Genomic DNA, 18,821 nt, shown 5'->3' on the forward strand with positions numbered 1-18,821 from the left:
CAGGCCAGTGTAAGGGACAGACAGTCAGTCAGGTTAGTAACAGGCCAGTGTAAGGGACAGACAGTCAGGTTAGTAACAGGCCAGTGTAAGGGACAGACAGGTTAGTAACAGGCCAGTTTAAGGGACAGTCAGACAGGTAAGTAACATGCCAGTGGAAGGGACAGACAGGTTAGTAACAGGCCAGTTTAAGGGACAGTCAGACAGGTAAGTAACATGCCAGTGGAAGGGACAGACAGGTTAGTAACAGGCCAGTGTAAGGGACAGTCAGACAGGTTAGTAACATGCCAGTGTAAGGGACAGACAGGTTAGTAACAGGCCAGTGTAAGGGACAGTCAGACAGGTTAGTAACAGGCCAGTGTAAGGGACAGTCAGACAGGTTAGTAACAGGCCAGTGTAAGGGACAGACAGTCAGTCAGGTTAGTAACAGGCCAGTGTAAGGGGCAGACAGGTTAGTAACAGGCCAGTGTAAGGGACAGACAGTCAGGTTAGTAACAGGCCAGTGTAAGGGACAGACAGTCAGTCAGGTTAGTAACAGGCCAGTAAGGGACAGCCAGACAGGTTGGTAACAGGCCAGTGTAAGGGACAGATAGACAGGTTAGTAACAGGCCAGTGTAAGGGACAGTCAGACAGGTTAGTAACAGGCCAGTGTAAGAGACAGTCAGACAGACAGGTTAGTAACATGCCAGTGGAAGGGACAGACAGGTTAGTAACAGGCCAGTGTAAGGGACAGACAGACAGGTTTGTAACAGGCCAGTAAGGGACAGTCAGACAGGTTAGTAACATGCCAGTGTAAGGGACAGACAGGTTAGTAACAGGCCAGTGTAATGGACAGACAGACAGGTTAGTAACAGGCCAGTGTAAGGGACAGACAGGTTAGTAACAGGCCAGTGTAAGGGACAGTCAGACAGGTTAGTAACATGCCAGTGTAAGGGACAGCCAGGTTAGTAACATGCCAGTGTAATGGACAGACAGACAGGTTAGTAACAGGCCAGTGTAAGGGACAGTCAGACAGGTTAGTAACAGGCCAGTAAGGGACAGTCAGACAGGTTAGTAACATGCCAGTGTAAGGGACAGACAGACAGGTTAGTAACAGGCCAGTATAAGGGACAGTCAGACAGGTTAGTAACGGGCCAGTGTAAGGGACAGTCAGACAGGTTAGTAACATGCCAGTGTAAGGGACAGACAGGTTAGTAACAGGCCAGTGTAAGGGACAGTCAGACAGGTTAGTAACATGCCAGTGTTAGGGACAGACAGGTTAGTAACATGCCAGTGTAAGAGACAGACAGACAGACAGGTTAGTAACAGGCCAGTGTAAGAGACAGTCAGACAGTTTAGTAACAGGCATGTAAGGGACAGTCAGACAGACAGGTTAGTAACGTGCCAGTGTAAGGGACAGTCAGACAGGTTAGTAACAGGCCAGTGTAAGGGACAGACAGTCAGTCAGGTTAGTAACAGGCCAGTGTAAGGGACAGACAGGTTAGTAACAGGCCAGTGTAAGGGACAGACAGTCAGGTTAGTAACAGGCCAGTGTAAGGGACAGACAGTCAGTCAGGTTAGTAACAGGCCAGTAAGGGACAGCCAGACAGGTTGGTAACAGGCCAGTGTAAGGGACAGATAGACAGGTTAGTAACAGGCCAGTGTAAGGGACAGTCAGACAGGTTAGTAACAGGCCAGTGTAAGAGACAGTCAGACAGACAGGTTAGTAACATGCCAGTGGAAGGGACAGACAGGTTAGTAACAGGCCAGTGTAAGGGACAGACAGACAGGTTTGTAACAGGCCAGTAAGGGACAGTCAGACAGGTTAGTAACATGCCAGTGTAAGGGACAGACAGGTTAGTAACAGGCCAGTGTAATGGACAGACAGACAGGTTAGTAACAGGCCAGTGTAAGGGACAGACAGGTTAGTAACAGGCCAGTGTAAGGGACAGTCAGACAGGTTAGTAACATGCCAGTGTAAGGGACAGCCAGGTTAGTAACATGCCAGTGTAATGGACAGACAGACAGGTTAGTAACAGGCCAGTGTAAGGGACAGTCAGACAGGTTAGTAACAGGCCAGTAAGGGACAGTCAGACAGGTTAGTAACATGCCAGTGTAAGGGACAGACAGACAGGTTAGTAACAGGCCAGTATAAGGGACAGTCAGACAGGTTAGTAACGGGCCAGTGTAAGGGACAGTCAGACAGGTTAGTAACATGCCAGTGTAAGGGACAGACAGGTTAGTAACAGGCCAGTGTAAGGGACAGTCAGACAGGTTAGTAACATGCCAGTGTTAGGGACAGACAGGTTAGTAACATGCCAGTGTAAGAGACAGACAGACAGACAGGTTAGTAACAGGCCAGTGTAAGAGACAGTCAGACAGTTTAGTAACAGGCATGTAAGGGACAGTCAGACAGACAGGTTAGTAACGTGCCAGTGTAAGGGACAGTCAGACAGGTTAGTAACAGGCCAGTGTAAGGGACTGACAGACAGGTTAGTAACAGGCCAGTGTAAGGGACAGACAGACAGGTTAGTAACAGGCCAGTAAGGGACAGTCAGACAGACAGGTTAGTAACGGGCCAGTGTAAGGGACAGTCAGACAGGTTAGTAACAGGCCAGTGTAAGGGACAGTCAGACAGGTTAGTAACAGGCCAGTGTAAGGGACAGTCAGACAGGTTAGTAACAGGCCAGTGTAAGGGACAGACAGTCAGTCAGGTTAGTAACAGGCCAGTGTAAGGGACAGACAGGTTAGTAACAGGCCAGTGTAAGGGACAGACAGTCAGGTTAGTAACAGGCCAGTGTAAGGGACAGACAGTCAGTCAGGTTAGTAACAGGCCAGTACGGGACAGCCAGACAGGTTGGTAACAGGCCAGTGTAAGGGACAGATAGACAGGTTAGTAACAGGCCAGTGTAAGGGACAGTCAGACAGGTTAGTAACAGGCCAGTGTAAGAGACAGTCAGACAGACAGGTTAGTAACATGCCAGTGGAAGGGACAGACAGGTTATTAACAGGCCAGTGTAAGGGACAGACAGACAGGTTTGTAACAGGCCAGTAAGGGACAGTCAGACAGGTTAGTAACATGCCAGTGTAAGGGACAGACAGGTTAGTAACAGGCCAGTGTAATGGACAGTCAGACAGGTTAGTAACATGCCAGTGTAAGGGACAGACAGGTTAGTAACAGGCCAGTGTAAGGGACAGTCAGACAGGTTAGTAACATGCCAGTGTAAGGGACAGCCAGGTTAGTAACATGCCAGTGTAATGGACAGACAGACAGGTTAGTAACAGGCCAGTGTAAGGGACAGTCAGACAGGTTAGTAACAGGCCAGTAAGGGACAGTCAGACAGGTTAGTAACATGCCAGTGTAAGGGACAGACAGACAGGTTAGTAACAGGCCAGTATAAGGGACAGTCAGACAGGTTAGTAACGGGCCAGTGTAAGGGACAGTCAGACAGGTTAGTAACATGCCAGTGTAAGGGACAGACAGGTTAGTAACAGGCCAGTGTAAGTGACAGACAGACAGGTTAGTAACATGCCAGTGTTAGGGACAGACAGGTTAGTAACATGCCAGTGTAAGAGACAGACAGACAGACAGGTTAGTAACAGGCCAGTGTAAGAGACAGTCAGACAGTTTAGTAACAGGCATGTAAGGGACAGTCAGACAGACAGGTTAGTAACGTGCCAGTGTAAGGGACAGTCAGACAGGTTAGTAACAGGCCAGTGTAAGGGACTGACAGACAGGTTAGTAACAGGCCAGTGTAAGGGACAGACAGACAGGTTAGTAACAGGCCAGTAAGGGACAGTCAGACAGACAGGTTAGTAACGGGCCAGTGTAAGGGACAGTCAGACAGGTTAGTAACAGGCCAGTGTAAGGGACAGACAGACAGACAGACAGGTTAGTAACAGGCCAGTGTAAGGGACAGTCAGACAGGTTAGTAACAGGCCAGTGTAAGGGACAGACAGGTTAGTAACAGGCCAGTGTAAGGGACAGACAGGTTAGTAACAGACCAGTGTAAGGGACAGACAGACAGGTTAGTAACAGGCCAGTGTAAGGGACAGACAGACAGACAGCCAGGTTAGTAACAGGCCAGTGTAAGGGACAGACAGGTTAGTAACAGACCAGTGTAAGGGACAGTCAGACAGGTTAGTAACAGGCCAGTGTAAGGGACAGACAGGTTAGTAACAGGCCAGTGTAAGGGACAGACAGGTTAGTAACAGGCCAGTGTAAGGGACAGTCAGACAGGTTAGTAACAGGCCAGTGTAAGGGACAGTCAGACAGGTTAGTAACAGGCCAGTGTAAGGGACAGACAGACAGACAGTCAGACAGGTTAGTAACAGGCCAGTGTAAGGGACAGACAGACAGGTTAGTAACAGGCCAGTGTAAGGGACAGCCAGGTTAGTAACAGGCCAGTGTAAGGGACAGCCAGGTTAGTAACAGGCCAGTGTAAGGGACAGACAGGTTAGTAACAGACCAGTGTAAGGGACAGTCAGACAGGTTAGTAACAGGCCAGTGTAAGGGACAGACAGGTTAGTAACAGGCCAGTGTAAGGGACAGACAGGTTAGTAACAGGCCAGTGTAAGGGACAGTCAGACAGGTTAGTAACAGGCCAGTGTAAGGGACAGACAGACAGACAGTCAGACAGGTTAGTAACAGGCCAGTGTAAGGGACAGACAGACAGACAGTCAGACAGGTTAGTAACAGGCCAGTGTAAGGGACAGACAGACAGGTTAGTAACAGGCCAGTGTAAGGGACAGACAGGTTAGTAACAGACCCGTGTAAGGGACAGACAGACAGGTGTCTAACTCCTCCGTGCCTCACCCTTACAGAAGGAATACCTCATTATCATCATCATCAGTCCAAAGTACCATGAGACTGTGACCTCATCACCGGTCAGCTTAGAGAACGACGAGAGGATCCTCAACACAGTCTACATACACAAACAGGTACCTCAACACGGTCAGACCTCAACACGGTCAGACCTCAACACAGTCTACATACACAAACAGGTACCTCAACACGGTCAGACCTCAACATGGTCAGACCTCAACACTGTCAGACCTCAACACGGTCAGACCTCAACACAGTCTACATACACAAACAGGTACCTCAACACGGTCAGACCTCAACATGGTCAGACCTCAACACTGTCAGACCTCAACACGGTCAGACCTCAACACAGTCTACATACACAAACAGGTACCTCAACACGGTCAGACCTCAACATGGTCAGACCTCAACACTGTCAGACCTCAACACGGTCAGACCTCAACACAGTCTACATACACAAACAGGTACCTCAACATGGTCAGACCTCAACATGGTCAGACCTCAACACTGTCAGCCCTCAACACGGTCAGACCTCAACACAGTCTACATACACAAACAGGTACCTCAACATGGTCAGACCTCAACATGGTCAGACCTCAACACTGTCAGACCTCAACATGATCAGACCTCAACACGGTCAGACCTCAACACAGTCTACATACACAAACAGGTTCCTCAACACTGTCAGACCTCAACACTGTCTACATACACAAACAGGTACCTCAACACTGTCAGACCTCAACACTGTCTACATACACAAACAGGTACCTCAACACTGTCAGACCTCAACACTGTCAGACCTCAACACAGTCTACATACACAAACAGGTACCTCAACACTGTCAGACCTCAACACTGTCAGACCTCAACACAGTCTACATACACAAACAGGTACCTCAACACTGTCAGACCTCAACACTGTCAGACCTCAACACAGTCTACATACACAAACAGGTACCTCAACACTGTCAGACCTCAACACTGTCAGACCTCAACACAGTCTACATACACAAACAGGTACCTCAACACTGTCAGACCTCAACACTGTCAGACCTCAACACAGTCTACATACACAAACAGGTACCTCAACACTGTCAGACCTCAACACAGTCTACATACACAAACAGGTACCTCAACACTGTCAGACCTCAACACTGTCAGACCTCAACACAGTCTACATACACAAACAGGTACCTCAACACTGTCAGACCTCAACACTGTCAGACCTCAACACTGTCTACATACACAAACAGGTCAGAGGTATATTCTTTAGTCGGTCACTGTTGCAAAATATTGCAGCAAAAACAGTTTACTCCAAACAGAAAAAGCTTTGCAACGAAAACAAGTTTTTATTGGACAAATTCAGGTAGGTCCCTCCCTGTTTGGTTCTGTTTGCTCCTTAGTGAAAACACCCCAGGCCATTCATGCAAGCTTTATACTGAGTCTGTTGCATTTTGGCTACAATGTCTCTGTCCCCTGTCACAAAGGGATTTATGGGCGATTTAAGATGAAATCGTCAACCCATTAAAACAGCTTATGACATGTTGTGTCATCATGATGTGGCTCTGACCGTGTCATAACGCTGGGTCACATGTTCTGTGTGTTTGTGCTGCAGCTGCAGAATGAGTTCATTCAGAACGGCAGTAAGAACTTCCGGTTCATCCCTATCCTGTTCCCTGGGGCTAGAAAGGTAAAATATATACATCTGTCTCTCTGCTGCTGAAGCTGCTTTATAGTCAACACAACATTACACTGCTGGCAATTTCTTAAATCATGACAAGTTAGCTAGCGTCGGTGACATGCCCGTGATACAGGTGCCCAGTAGGGAGCATGTTGATGGCCACATGCCCGTGATACAGGTGCCGAGTAGGGAGCATGTTGATGGCCACATGACCTTGATACAGGTGCCCAGTAGGGAGCATGTTGATGGTGCACAGGTCGCCGGCTTATCGAATCATTGTGAATCACAAACAGCCACGGAAAACGGTCTTGAGTGACAACAAATTAGCTGATTCGCTTTCCATGCACCCATTCCTTTCAACACAGTCATTTGCCTATACTCATGTTGTCATATTGTCCTGCAGCTACCCGTACTCCAGTCATCATATTGTCCTGCAGCTACCCATACTCCAGTCACCATATTGTCCTGCAGCTACCCATACTCCAGTCACCATATTGTCCTGCAGCTACCCATACTCCAGTCACCATATTGTCCTGCAGCTACCCATACTCCAGTCACCATATTGTCCTGCAGCTACCCATACTCCAGTCACCATATTGTCCTGCAGCTACCCGTACTCCAGTCACCATATTGTCCTGCAGCTACCCATACTCCAGTCACCATATTGTCCTGCAGCTACCCATACTCCAGTCACCATATTGTCCTGCAGCTACCCATACTCCAGTCACCATATTGTCCTGCAGCTACCCATACTCCAGTCACCATATTGTCCTGCAGCTACCCGTACTCCAGTCACCATATTGTCCTGCAGCTACCCGTACTCCAGTCACCATATTGTCCTGCAGCTACCCATACTCCAGTCACCATATTGTCCTGCAGCTACCCATACCCAAGTTGTCATATTGTCCTGCAGCTACCCATACCCAAGTTGTCATATTGTCCTGCAGCTACCCATACTCCAGTCACCATATTGTCCTGCAGCTACCCGTACTCCAGTCACCATATTGTCCTGCAGCTACCCATACTCCAGTCACCATATCGGGCTGCAGCTACACATACTCCAGTCACCATATTGGGGGACAGCTACCCATACTCCAGTCACCATATTGGGGGATAGCTACCCATACTCCAGTCAACATATTGGGCTGCAGCTACCCGTACTCCAGTCACCATATTGGCCTGCAGCTACCCATACTCAAGTCGTCATATTGTCCTGCAGCTACCCATACTCCAATCACCATACTGGGGGACAGCTACCCATACTCCAGTCACCATATTGGGCTGCAGCTACCCATACTCCAGTCACCATATTGTCCTGCAGCTACCCGTACTCCAGTCACCATATTGACCTGCAGCTACCCATACTCCAGTCACCATATTGGGCTGCAGCTACCCATACTCAAGTCATCATAATGTCCTGCAGCTACCCATACTCCAGTCACCATATTGGGGGACAGCTACCCATACTCCAGTCACCATATTGGGGGACAGCTACCCATACTCCAGTCGTCATTTTGTCCTGCAGCTACCCATACTCAAGTCGTCATATTGTCCTGCAGCTACCCATACTCCAGTCACTATATTGTCCTGCAGCTACCCATACTCAAGTCGTCATATTGTCCTGCAGCTACCCATACTCCAGTCACCATATTGTCCTGCAGCTACCAATACTCAAGTAGTCATATTGTTCTGCAGCTACCCATATTCCAGTCACCATATTGTCCTGCAGCTACCCATACCCCAGTCACCATATTGTCCTGCAGCTACCCATACTCCAGTCACCATATCGGGCTGCAGCTACACATACTCCAGTCACCATATTGGGGGACAGCTACCCATACTCCAGTCACCATATTGGGGGATAGCTACCCATACTCCAGTCACCATATTGTCCTGCAAATACCCATACTCCAGTCACCATATTGTCCTGCAGCTACCCATACTCCAGTCACCATACTGGGGGACAGCTACCCATACTCCAGTCACCATATTGTCCTGCAGCTACCCATACTGCAGTCACCATATTGTCCTGCAGCTACCCATACTCCAGTCACCATATTGTCCTGCAGCTACCCATACTCCAGTCACCATATCGGGCTGCAGCTACACATACTCCAGTCACCATATTGGGGGACAGCTACCCATACTCCAGTCAACATATTGGGCTGCAGCTACCTGTACTCCAGTCACCATATTGGACTGCAGCTACCCATACTCAAGTCGTCATATTGTCGTGCAGCTACCCATACTCCAGTCACCATATTGTCCTGCAGCTACCCATACTCCAGTCACCATACTGGGGGACAGCTACCCATACTCCAGTCACCATACTGGGGGACAGCTACCCATACTCCAGTCACCATATTGTCCTGCAGCTACCCATACTCCAGTCACCATACTGGGGGACAGCTACCCATACTCCAGTCACCATATTGTCCTGCAGCTACCCATACTCCAGTCACCATATTGTCCTGCAGCTACCCATACTCCAGTCACCTTACTGGGGGACAGCTACCCATACTCCAGTCACCATATTGTCCTGCAGCTACCCATACCCAAGTTGTCATATTGTCCTGCAGCTACCCATACCCAAGTTGTCATATTGTCCTGCAGCTACCCATACTCCAGTCACCATATTGTCCTGCAGCTACCCGTACTCCAGTCACCATATTGTCCTGCAGCTACCCATACTCCAGTCACCATATCGGGCTGCAGCTACACATACTCCAGTCACCATATTGGGGGACAGCTACCCATACTCCAGTCACCATATTGGGGGATAGCTACCCATACTCCAGTCAACATATTGGGCTGCAGCTACCCGTACTCCAGTCACCATATTGGCCTGCAGCTACCCATACTCAAGTCGTCATATTGTCCTGCAGCTACCCATACTCCAATCACCATACTGGGGGACAGCTACCCATACTCCAGTCACCATATTGGGCTGCAGCTACCCATACTCCAGTCACCATATTGTCCTGCAGCTACCCGTACTCCAGTCACCATATTGACCTGCAGCTACCCATACTCCAGTCACCATATTGGGCTGCAGCTACCCATACTCAAGTCATCATAATGTCCTGCAGCTACCCATACTCCAGTCACCATATTGGGGGACAGCTACCCATACTCCAGTCACCATATTGGGGGACAGCTACCCATACTCCAGTCACCATTTTGTCCTGCAGCTACCCATACTCAAGTCGTCATATTGTCCTGCAGCTACCCATACTCCAGTCACTATATTGTCCTGCAGCTACCCATACTCAAGTCGTCATATTGTCCTGCAGCTACCCATACTCCAGTCACCATATTGTCCTGCAGCTACCAATACTCAAGTAGTCATATTGTTCTGCAGCTACCCATATTCCAGTCACCATATTGTCCTGCAGCTACCCATACCCCAGTCACCATATTGTCCTGCAAATACCCATACTCCAGTCACCATATTGTCCTGCAGCTACCCATACTCCAGTCACCATACTGGGGGACAGCTACCCATACTCCAGTCACCATATTGTCCTGCAGCTACCCATACTCCAGTCACCATATCGGGCTGCAGCTACACATACTCCAGTCACCATATTGGGGGACAGCTACCCATACTCCAGTCAACATATTGGGCTGCAGCTACCTGTACTCCAGTCACCATATTGGACTGCAGCTACCCATACTCAAGTCGTCATATTGTCGTGCAGCTACCCATACTCCAGTCACCATATTGTCCTGCAGCTACCCATACTCCAGTCACCATACTGGGGGACAGCTACCCATACTCCAGTCACCATACTGGGGGACAGCTACCCATACTCCAGTCACCATATTGTCCTGCAGCTACCCATACTCCAGTCACCATACTGGGGGACAGCTACCCATACTCCAGTCACCATATTGTCCTGCAGCTACCCATACTCCAGTCACCATATTGTCCTGCAGCTACCCATACTCCAGTCACCTTACTGGGGGACAGCTACCCATACTCCAGTCACCATATTGGGCTGCAGCTACCAATACTCCAGTCACCAAACTGAGGGACAGCTACCCATACTCCAGTCACCATTTTGTCCTGCAACTACCCATACTCCAGTCACCATATTGGCCTGCAGCTACCCATACTCAAGTCATCATATTGTCCTGCAGCTACCCATACTCCAGTCACCATATTGTCCTGCAGCTCCCCATACTCCAGTCACCATATTGTCCTGCAGCTACCCATACTCAAGTCATCATAATGTCCTGCAGCTACCCATACTCCAGTCACCATACTGGGGGACAGCTACCCATACTCCAGTCACCATATTGTCCTGCAGCTACCCATACTCCAGTCACCTTACTGGGGGACAGCTACCCATACTCCAGTCACCATATTGGGCTGCAGCTACCAATACTCCAGTCACCAAACTGAGGGACAGCTACCCATACTCCAGTCACCATATTGTCCTGCAGCTACCCGTACTCCAGTCACCATATTGTCCTGCAGCTACCCATACTCCAGTCACCATACTGGGGGACAGCTACCCATACTCCAGTCACCATACTGGGGGACAGCTACCCATACTCCAGTCACCATACTGGGGGACAGCTACCCATACTCCAGTCACCATATTGTCCAGCAGCTACCCATACTCCAGTCACCATATTGTCCTGCAGCTACCCATACTCCAGTCACCATATTGTCCTGCAGCTACCCATACTCCAGTCACAATATTGTCCTGCAGCTACCCATACTCCAGTCACCATATTGTCCTGCAGCTACCCATACTCCAGTCACCATACTGGGGGACAGCTACCCATACTCCAGTCACCATATTGTCCTGCAGCTACCCATACTCCAGTCACCATACTGGGGGACAGCTACCCATACTCCAGTCACCATACTGGGGGACAGCTACCCATACTCCAGTCACCATATTGTCCTGCAGCTACCCATACTCCAGTCACCATATTGTCCTGCAGCTACCCATACTCCAGTCACCATATTGTCCTGCAGCTACCCATACTCCAGTCACAATATTGTCCTGCAGCTACCCATACTCCAGTCACCATATTGTCCTGCAGCTACCCATACTCCAGTCACCATGCTGGGGGACAGCTACCCATACTCCAGTCACCATATTGGGCTGCAGCTACCCATACTCCAGTCACCAAACTGAGGGACAGCTACCCATACTCCAGTCACCATATTGGCCTGCAGCTACCCATACTCAAGTCACCATATTGTCCTGCAGCTCCCCATACTCCAGTCACCATATTGTCCTGCAGCTACCCATACTCAAGTCATCATAATGTCCTGCAGCTACCCATACTCCAGTCACCATACTGGGGGACAGCTACCCATACTCCAGTCACCATATTGTCCTGCAGCTACCCATACTCCAGTCACCTTACTGGGGGACAGCTACCCATACTCCAGTCACCATATTGGGTTGCAGCTACCAATACTCTAGTCACCAAACTGAGGGACAGCTACCCATACTCCAGTCACCATATTGCCCTGCAGCTACCCGTACTCCAGTCACCATATTGTCCTGCAGCTACCCATACTCCAGTCACCATACTGGGGGACAGCTACCCATACTCCAGTCACCATACTGGGGGACAGCTACCCATACTCCAGTCACCATACTGGGGGACAGCTACCCATACTCCAGTCACCATATTGTCCTGCAGCTACCCATACTCCAGTCACCATATTGTCCTGCAGCTACCCATACTCCAGTCACCATATTGTCCTGCAGCTACCCATACTCCAGTCACAATATTGTCCTGCAGCTACCCATACTCCAGTCACCATATTGTCCTGCAGCTACCCATACTCCAGTCACCATACTGGGGGACAGCTACCCATACTCCAGTCACCATATTGTCCTGCAGCTACCCATACTCCAGTCACCATATTGGGCTGCAGCTACCCATACTCCAGTCACCAAACTGAGGGACAGCTACCCATACTCCAGTCACCATATTGGCCTGCAGCTACCCATACTCAAGTCGTCATATTGTCCTGCAGCTACCCATACTCCAGTCACCATATTGTCCTGCAGCTCCCCATACTCCAGTCACCATACTGTCCTGCAGCTACCCATACTCAAGTCATCATAATGTCCTGCAGCTACCCATACTCCAGTCACCATATTGGGGGACAGCTACCCATACTCCAGTCACCATACTGGGGGACAGCTACCCATACTCCAGTCACCATATTGTCCTGCAGCTACCCATACTCAAGTCGTCATATTGTCCTGCAGCTACCCATACTCCAGTCACCATATTGGGGGACAGCTACCCATACTTCAGTCACCATCCTGGGGGACAGCTACCCATACTCCAGTCACCATATTGGCCTGCAGCTACCCATACTCCAGTCACCATATTGGGCTGCAGCTACCCATACTCAAGTCATCATAATGTCCTGCAGCTACCCATACTCCAGTCACCATATTGGGGGACAGCTACCCATACTCCAGTCACCATATTGGGGGACAGCTACCCATACTCCAGTCACCATTTTGTCCTGCAGCTACCCATACTCAAGTCGTCATATTGTCCTGCAGCTACCCATACTCCAGTCACTATATTGTCCTGCAGCTACCCATACTCAAGTCGTCATATTGTCCTGCAGCTACCCATACTCCAGTCACCATATTGTCCTGCAGCTACCAATACTCAAGTAGTCATATTGTTCTGCAGCTACCCATACTCCAGTCACCATATTGTCCTGCAGCTACCCATACCCCAGTCACCATATTGTCCTGCAGCTACCCATACTCCAGTCACCATATCGGGCTGCAGCTACACATACTCCAGTCACCATATTGGTTGGACAGCTACCCATACTCCAGTCACCATATTGGGGGATAGCTACCCATACTCCAGTCACCATATTGTCCTGCAGCTACCCATACTCCAGTCAACATATTGGGCTGCAGCTACCCGTACTCCAGTCACCATATTGGCCTGCAGCTACCGATACTCCAGTCACCATATTGTCCTGCAGCTACCCATACTGCCTGTCACCATATTGTCCTGCAGCTACCCATACTCCAGTCACCATATTGTCCTGCAGCTACCCATACTCCAGTCACCATATCGGGCTGCAGCTACACATACTCCAGTCACCATATTGGGGGACAGCTACCCATACTCCAGTCAACATATTGGGCTGCAGCTACCCGTACTCCAGTCACCATATTGGCCTGCAGCTACCCATACTCAAGTCGTCATATTGTCGTGCAGCTACCCATACTCCAGTCACCATATTGTCCTGCAGCTACCCATACTCCAGTCACCATACTGGGGGACAGCTACCCATACTCCAGTCACCATACTGGGGGACAGCTACCCATACTCCAGTCACCATATTGTCCTGCAGCTACCCATACTCCAGTCACCATACTGGGGGACAGCTACCCATACTCCAGTCACCATATTGTCCTGCAGCTACCCATACTCCAGTCACCATATTGTCCTGCAGCTACCCATACTCCAGTCACCATACTGAGGGACAGCTACCCATACTCCAGTCACCATACTGGGGGACAGCTACCCATACTCCAGTCACCATATTGTTCTGCAGCTACCCATACTCCAGTCACCATATTGTCCTCCAGCTACCCATACTCCAGTCACCATATTGTCCTGCAGCTACCCATACTCCAGTCACCATACTGGGGGACAGCTACCCATACTCCAGTCACCATATTGTCCTGCAGCTACCCATACTCCAGTCACCATATTGGGCTGCAGCTACCCATACTCCAGTCACCAAACTGAGGGACAGCTACCCATACTCCAGTCACCATATTGTCCTGCAGCTACCCATACTCAAGTCGTCATATTGTCCTGCAGCTACCCATACTCCAGTCACCATATTGTCCTGCAGCTCCCCATACTCCAGTCACCATACTGTCCTGCAGCTACCCATACTCAAGTCATCATAATGTCCTGCAGCTACCCATACTCCAGTCACCATATTGGGGGACAGCTACCCATACTCCAGTCACCATACTGGGGGACAGCTACCCATACTCCAGTCACCATATTGTCCTGCAGCTACCCATACTCAAGTCGTCATATTGTCCTGCAGCTACCCATACTCCAGTCACCATATTGGGGGACAGCTACCCATACTTCAGTCACCATCCTGGGGGACAGCTACCCATACTCCAGTCACCATATTGGCCTGCAGCTACCCATACTCCAGTCACCATATTGGGCTGCAGCTACCCATACTCAAGTCATCATAATGTCCTGCAGCTACCCATACTCCAGTCACCATATTGGGGGACAGCTACCCATACTCCAGTCACCATATTGGGGGACAGCTACCCATACTCCAGTCACCATTTTGTCCTGCAGCTACCCATACTCAAGTCGTCATATTGTCCTGCAGCTACCCATACTCCAGTCACTATATTGTCCTGCAGCTACCCATACTCAAGTCGTCATATTGTCCTGCAGCTACCCATACTCCAGTCACCATATTGTCCTGCAGCTACCAATACTCAAGTAGTCATATTGTTCTGCAGCTACCCATACTCCAGTCACCATATTGTCCTGCAGCTACCCATACCCCAGTCACCATATTGTCCTGCAGCTACCCATACTCCAGTCACCATATCGGGCTGCAGCTACACATACTCCAGTCACCATATTGGTTGGACAGCTACCCATACTCCAGTCACCATATTGGGGGATAGCTACCCATACTCCAGTCACCATATTGTCCTGCAGCTACCCATACTCCAGTCAACATATTGGGCTGCAGCTACCCGTACTCCAGTCACCATATTGGCCTGCAGCTACCGATACTCCAGTCACCATATTGTCCTGCAGCTACCCATACTGCCTGTCACCATATTGTCCTGCAGCTACCCATACTCCAGTCACCATATTGTCCTGCAGCTACCCATACTCCAGTCACCATATCGGGCTGCAGCTACACATACTCCAGTCACCATATTGGGGGACAGCTACCCATACTCCAGTCAACATATTGGGCTGCAGCTACCCGTACTCCAGTCACCATATTGGCCTGCAGCTACCCATACTCAAGTCGTCATATTGTCGTGCAGCTACCCATACTCCAGTCACCATATTGTCCTGCAGCTACCCATACTCCAGTCACCATACTGGGGGACAGCTACCCATACTCCAGTCACCATACTGGGGGACAGCTACCCATACTCCAGTCACCATATTGTCCTGCAGCTACCCATACTCCAGTCACCATACTGGGGGACAGCTACCCATACTCCAGTCACCATATTGTCCTGCAGCTACCCATACTCCAGTCACCATATTGTCCTGCAGCTACCCATACTCCAGTCACCATACTGAGGGACAGCTACCCATACTCCAGTCACCATACTGGGGGACAGCTACCCATACTCCAGTCACCATATTGTTCTGCAGCTACCCATACTCCAGTCACCATATTGTCCTCCAGCTACCCATACTCCAGTCACCATATTGTCCTGCAGCTACCCATACTCCAGTCACCATACTGGGGGACAGCTACCCATACTCCAGTCACCATATTGTCCTGCAGCTACCCATACTCCAGTCACCATATTGGGCTGCAGCTACCCATACTCCAGTCACCAAACTGAGGGACAGCTACCCATACTCCAGTCACCATATTGGCCTGCAGCTACCCATACTCAAGTCGTCATATTGTCCTGCAGCTACCCATACTCCAGTCACCATATTGTCCTGCAGCTCCCCATACTCCAGTCACCATACTGTCCTGCAGCTACCCATACTCAAGTCATCATAATGTCCTGCAGCTACCCTTACTCCAGTCACCATATTGGGGGACAGCTACCCATACTCCAGTCACCATACTGGGGGACAGCTACCCATACTCCAGTCACCATATTGTCCTGCAGCTACCCATACTCAAGTCGTCATATTGTCCTGCAGCTACCCATACTCCAGTCACCATATTGGGGGACAGCTACCCATACTTCAGTCACCATCCTGGGGGACAGCTACCCATACTCCAGTCACCATATTGTTCTGCAGCTACCCATACTCCAGTCACCATATTGTCCTCCAGCTACCCATACTCCAGTCACCATATTGTCCTGCAGCTACCCATACTCCAGTCACCATACTGGGGGACAGCTACCCATACTCCAGTCACCATATTGTCCTGCAGCTACCCATACTCCAGTCACCATATTGGGCTGCAGCTACCCATACTCCAGTCACCAAACTGAGGGACAGCTACCCATACTCCAGTCACCATATTGGCCTGCAGCTACCCATACTCAAGTCGTCATATTGTCCTGCAGCTACCCATACTCCAGTCACCATATTGTCCTGCAGCTCCCCATACTCCAGTCACCATACTGTCCTGCAGCTACCCATACTCAAGTCATCATAATGTCCTGCAGCTACCCTTACTCCAGTCACCATATTGGGGGACAGCTACCCATACTCCAGTCACCATACTGGGGGACAGCTACCCATACTCCAGTCACCATATTGTCCTGCAGCTACCCATACTCAAGTCGTCATATTGTCCTGCAGCTACCCATACTCCAGTCACCATATTGGGGGACAGCTACCCATACTTCAGTCACCATCCTGGGGGACAGCTACCCATACTCCAGTCACCATATTGGCCTGCAGCTACCCATACTCCAGTCACCATATTGTCCTGCAGCTACCAATACTCAAGTAGTCATATTGTTCTGCAGCTACCCATACTCCAGTCACCATATTGGCCTGCAGCTACCCATACTCCAGTCACCATATCGGGCTGCAGCTACACATACTCCAGTCACCATATTGGGGGAGAGCTACCCATACTCCAGTCACCATATTGGGGAAAAGCTACCCATGCTCCAGTCACCATATTGTCCTGCAGCTACCCATACTCCAGTCAACATATTGGGCTGCAGCTACTCGTACTCCAGTCACCATATTGGCCTGCAGCTACCCATACTCCAGTCACCATATTGTCCTGCAGCTGCCCATACTGCAGTCACCATATTGTCCTGCAGCTGCCCATACTGCAGTCACCATATTGTCCTGCAGCTGCCAATACTGCAGTCACCATTTTGTCCTGGAGCTACCCATATTCCAGTCATCATATCGGGCTGCAGCTACACATACTCCAGTCACCATATTGGGGGACAGCTACCCATACTGCAGTCACCATATTGTCCAGCAGCTACCCGTACTCCAGTCACCATATTTGCCTGCAGCTACCCATACTCCAGTCACCATATTGGGCTGCAGCTACCCATACTCAAGTCATCATAATGTCCTGCAGCTACCCATACTCCAGTCACCATATTGGGGGACAGCTACCCATACTCCAGTCACCATATTGGGGGACAGCTACCCATACTCCAGTCACCATTTTGTCCTGCAGCTACCCATACTCAAGTCGTCATATTGTCCTGCAGCTACCCATACTCCAGTTACTATATTGTCCTGCAGCTACCCATACTCAAGTCGTCATATTGTCCTGCAGCTACCCATACTCCAGTCACCATATTGTCCTGCAGCTACCAATACTCAAGTAGTCATATTGTTCTGCAGCTACCCATACTCCAGTCACCATATTGTCCTGCAGCTACCCATACCCCGGTCACCATATTGTCCTGCAGCTACCCATACTCCAGTCACCATATCGGGCTGCAGCTACCCGTACTCCAGTCACCATATTGGCCTGCAGCTACCCATACTCCAGTCACCATATTGTCCTGCAGCTACCCATACTGCCTGTCACCATATTGTCCTGCAGCTACCCATACTCCAGTCACCATATTGGGGGATAGCTACCCATACTCCAGTCACCATATTGTCCTGCAGCTACCCATACTCCAGTCAACATATTGGGCTGCAGCTACCCGTACTCCAGTCACCATATTGGCCTGCATTTACCCATACTCCAGTCACCATATTGTCCTGCAGCTACCCATACTGCCTGTCACCATATTGTCCTGCAGCTACCCATACTCCAGTCACCATATTGTCCTGCAGCTACCCATACTCCAGTCACCATATCGGGCTGCAGCTACACATACTCCAGTCACCATATTGGGGGACAGCTACCCATACTCCAGTCAACATATTGGGCTGCAGCTACCCGTACTCCAGTCACCATATTGGCCTGCAGCTACCCATACTCAAGTCGTCATATTGTCGTGCAGCTACCCATACTCCAGTCACCATATTGTCCTGCAGCTACCCATACTCCAGTCACCATACTGGGGGACAGCTACCCATACTCCAGTCACCATACTGGGGGACAGCTACCCATACTCCAGTCACCATATTGTCCTGCAGCTACCCATACTCCAGTCACCATATTGTCCTG

At 50.0% G+C, this 18,821-nt stretch overlaps 1 protein-coding gene across 3 annotated transcripts in view; it reads left to right on the forward strand.

The window, feature by feature from the left end:
* Positions 1 to 18,821, forward strand: part of traf3ip2l (TRAF3 interacting protein 2-like) — a 151,546-nt gene that overhangs the window by 85,503 nt on the left and 47,222 nt on the right. For all 3 annotated transcript variants that reach the window (XM_064936252.1, XM_064936254.1, XM_064936255.1), the window contains 2 exons: positions 4,801 to 4,917; positions 6,416 to 6,490. In XM_064936252.1, coding sequence (XP_064792324.1) covers positions 4,801 to 4,917; positions 6,416 to 6,490 — 192 coding nt within the window. The remainder of the gene's footprint in view (positions 1 to 4,800; positions 4,918 to 6,415; positions 6,491 to 18,821) is intronic.

The sequence above is a fragment of the Oncorhynchus masou genome, chromosome 24, assembly GCF_036934945.1.
Source record: "Oncorhynchus masou masou isolate Uvic2021 chromosome 24, UVic_Omas_1.1, whole genome shotgun sequence".
NCBI classification, from domain to species: Eukaryota; Metazoa; Chordata; class Actinopteri; order Salmoniformes; family Salmonidae; genus Oncorhynchus; species Oncorhynchus masou.